Source organism: Octopus bimaculoides, chromosome 3, assembly GCF_001194135.2.
Source record: "Octopus bimaculoides isolate UCB-OBI-ISO-001 chromosome 3, ASM119413v2, whole genome shotgun sequence".
Taxonomy (NCBI): domain Eukaryota; kingdom Metazoa; phylum Mollusca; class Cephalopoda; order Octopoda; family Octopodidae; genus Octopus; species Octopus bimaculoides.
The window spans coordinates 35368558-35372399 of NC_068983.1; the positions used below are offsets into that span (position 1 = coordinate 35368558).

The following is a 3842-nucleotide window of genomic DNA, read 5'->3' on the forward strand; positions in this document are numbered from 1 at the left end:
GTGACCAATGCTGGACCAACCAGGCGACGAGTAGAAGGGCGCCGCGGCGTGCATGGAAGCCGCGGAAGCGCGCCCTGGTGAAGCCGACCGCGCGTGCAGATATCGGTGGTAGTAGCAAGTATTCGAATGAGACCTTCGAAGACCAAAGTGGATAAGGGTTCTGTGTCGACAGCAGTCGATCACGAGTCAGTCAGTCCAGAGAAGCGGGCGAAAGCTCCCACGAAAGGCGCCGGATTTGTCACAGTCGTCACAGTCTCACGCATGTATGCACGCATGCATGCACGCAAGTGGCCGGCCTCGCATTGAAAGGGAATCAAGTTAATATTCCCGAACCCGAGCTCGGAGAGTGCCCGTCCGGCGGTGGAAATGTGGAGGCACTGGTACGGACCGGGGAAATCCGACTATCTATTAAAACAGAGCATCGCGTAGCTCTCCGAGCTGCACAGACGTGATGTGGTTTCTGTACAGTGCTCTGAATGTCAAAGTGAAGAAAGTATTGTCTGAAATCATTGCAGTGACTTGACAAACAGTACAAACCCCCGGCAGACACAATGTCTTCAATCAACATCATCACTATATCAAACTGGACGACGTCTTAAAGAAGAAGACGAAGAAGAAGAAGAGGGATAATTATGATGATAATGAAATAGTAGTAGTAGTAGTAGTAGTAGTAGTAGCAGCAGCAGCAGCAGCAGCAGCAGCAGTAGTAGTAGCAGCAGCAGCAGCAGCAGCAGCAGCAGCAGCAGCAGTAGTAGTAGTAGTAGCAGTAGTAGTAGTAGTAGTAGTAGTAGTAGTAGTAGTAGTAGTAGTAGTAGCAGCAGTAGTAGTAGTAGTAGTTCTTCTTCCACATTAATTCACCGCATATATTCTCTTGTAGCACAATTTTGGACAAGATATTCATATCCATTAGGCAGTTGATATTTGTGCAAGATATGTGTGTGTATGTATTTATGAATTCATACGTTGTGAAGGCGTGTGACATAAGTGTTGAGGTATTAACTTCATAATCAGGAGATCGTGCGTTCGCCCGTGTGTTCGATTCCAAGACCGGCTGCACATTGTAAACTTGAGCAAGCACTTCATTCCACGTTGCTCTAATCTACTAATTTAAAAGAGAATATCACCAACATCTCAAGTTGACCATGTGGTGGACTTGAGGGTAGAAGTAGCGAATGACCTACACTTTATTTAATAAAGAAAAGCTTCGGTGATAGTTAAAATCTTCCATGACCTCGGCACTAGGGGTCTACATATGGTTTTTCTAACGACTGCTAGATGTATAAAACAAAATTTCCTCAAAATCTGTCTAGGGTAGATTAATGTTTTTATAGATGGAGGGATGGATGTATATAGATGCATGAGTTAACAATTGAATCTCAAGAAGTAGAAGATAAAGCTCCTTCAAATCATGTCCTGTTGTCTAATGTAAGCATTGCAGTAAGAGTTGATGGATTTACGTATACATGTATGGAAGCAGGCATGTATGTACGAATGTCTGGAAGTGTGGATACATGGTTGTCTCAATGAACCAAGAAGACAATGTCTATATGGGCACCCGACCAACCACATAGTGAACCAACGAAGAAGTCATCTTGAGGTTAATTCACTCTTTTACAAATAAGGCTAAGTCTTCATGTCATAACCTTCAAAATGGTTGCAATATATAAAATATAAAACTCGTTTCCGTCCGTTTTGCTAATTTCTGCTTGACAACCAAAGAACATTGTCTATTTTGTATCTAGTAAATATAATATGACAGAAATAATTTTACACACGCACGCACACACACACACACACACATACACAATTATCAATTTATGGAATGTTGTGCAAGTATTGCTTAATGCTTAATTCAAATGTCTTGAATGACTGACATCTGAACGAAAAAATATGAAATCAAAAATGTTATAACAAAGCTAAATTTGGATATATTGTAAATTTAACAATTATGAATTCAAAGACCTTAATAAGTTAATCAATGGTCACAGACAAATACGTCGATTGTTCAACTTATCCGACAAAATCAATGCTTTGTTTTGCTTGAAAGAATAACCTAGAACAAAACGTAATGGTGAGCCAAATTTGATATGATTATGAATTTCGATATTTTAAATGAATACGGAAGATCCATTTCAATATAATCTGGGAAAGATATGTAACTATGCTTGCCTCAGTTCTCAGCAATATTTGTGGTTTTATGGTCAGTTACAAGATAGATAGCAATCAAAAAAAGTTAATTATTTTTACGCCGGTGTGAAACAGAAAAGCAGAGAAACAATGCTAGTAATAGGTGAATATACATGTGTTCAGACGGATAGATTGAGTGAAAGATAAATAGGTAAGTACGTAGATTGGTCGTTAGGTAGCTAGATAGACAAAAAGTTTGACAGATAGATCACTGCGACAGGGAAGTAAATAATTTTACCTTGACAATATTCGTCTTTGAAACCAACATTAAGCAGGGCAATATGGCCATTAACTCCAAACCCACGTGTAGCAATAAATTCATAAGTATACTTTCTGCTGTAGTTGTGTACATTAACACAAGCAAAATTCCAGTTTCTGCTCTCAATTTCACCAGATTCTTCAAACAACTCCATGTTATTTCCATGCGAATCCTTTGATTGAAGCTGAAAATACATTATTACATATGCGTTTACACACACAAACACATACATACATACATACATACATACATACATACATACATACATACATACATACATACATATATATATATATTGAGAAAAGGGAGGCAGTGAGAATTTTGGATAATCCAAAATTAGCGCTTTCGTTCGTTTCTCGAACTCGTCAAGACTAAATCAAAATGGTAAAAACAGAATGTTTTCTTTTATGTGAATGAATTTTTTTTATTTCGCTTTGTTTAGAATAGAATATTGTTTTTGTCTTTTGGTGGGAGAAGAGAAGGAAAAGCAAAGAGGAGGAATATATATATATATAGAGAGAGAGGTGGGGTTCAGGACAATCAAGAAAATAATAAAGGATGGGGGAAGGATTGATAGATTGAAAGATAGATAGAGAGAGAGGCGGAGAGAGAAAAAGAGAGGTTTCTTTTCAATTTGATATGCTCAATTCATTGAAATTTCATTACAAAGCATTTTTCTACTTTCTACATTATTTTTTTCTCCATTATATACCTATCAACATATTCGTAAATAAACACATTTTTACACAAGGTCTGGCGACTTTTCAAAGATGTAAATTTCACGAAATAGGCTGCAAGAAATAAGAAAAGAAGGGACGGTGCGGTCATCAATGAAAATTGAAAAGAGTGCAAAATCTTATAAAAATGTATTTTCCGTTACACTGTATAGCCAAGTCCCATATTCTGTGTAAGTCTATGTTTTGCATGAACAAATAGTAAATATTAGTAAAATATTCATAAATTACGAAAATAAAGTCAGAATATAAAAGAAATAATTTGGTGTTCTTTATAATTCACTTTATTCTCGATGTACATTTAATCAAACCTCATAAATGAGTTTTGTACGTATATTGTATATTTAGCTGGAAGCCACTCAATAGGTTTTAAATTATATAATAAAACAGGGCCTGCCTAAATATATATTTTGGAGTATCTTTCACCCTTTTGCAGGAATTAGCTTGCTAAGTAGGTACATTAGATGTCTTTTCTAATCAGTGGTAAAATGATTCTAGTATTCTTTGTCGAGTATAAGTTCTAGAACAATAGTTGTCAAAATCCCAATGTTCTCTCTCTCTCACTTTCTCTCTCTCTCCCCCTCTCTCTCCCCCCTCTCTCTCTCTCTCTATATATATATATATATATACATATATATATATATATATATATATATATATAT

The 3842-nt window shown here is 36.7% G+C and overlaps 1 protein-coding gene across 1 annotated transcript in view; it reads right to left on the minus strand.

Annotated features, from left to right (window-relative positions):
- LOC106881162 (MAM and LDL-receptor class A domain-containing protein 1) overlaps positions 1-3842 on the minus strand; it is a 42475-nt gene that overhangs the window by 23105 nt on the left and 15528 nt on the right. Inside the window, exon 3 of the mRNA XM_052966137.1 lies at positions 2426-2630. Within this exon, the coding sequence (XP_052822097.1) occupies positions 2426-2630 (205 nt within the window). The remainder of the gene's footprint in view (positions 1-2425; positions 2631-3842) is intronic.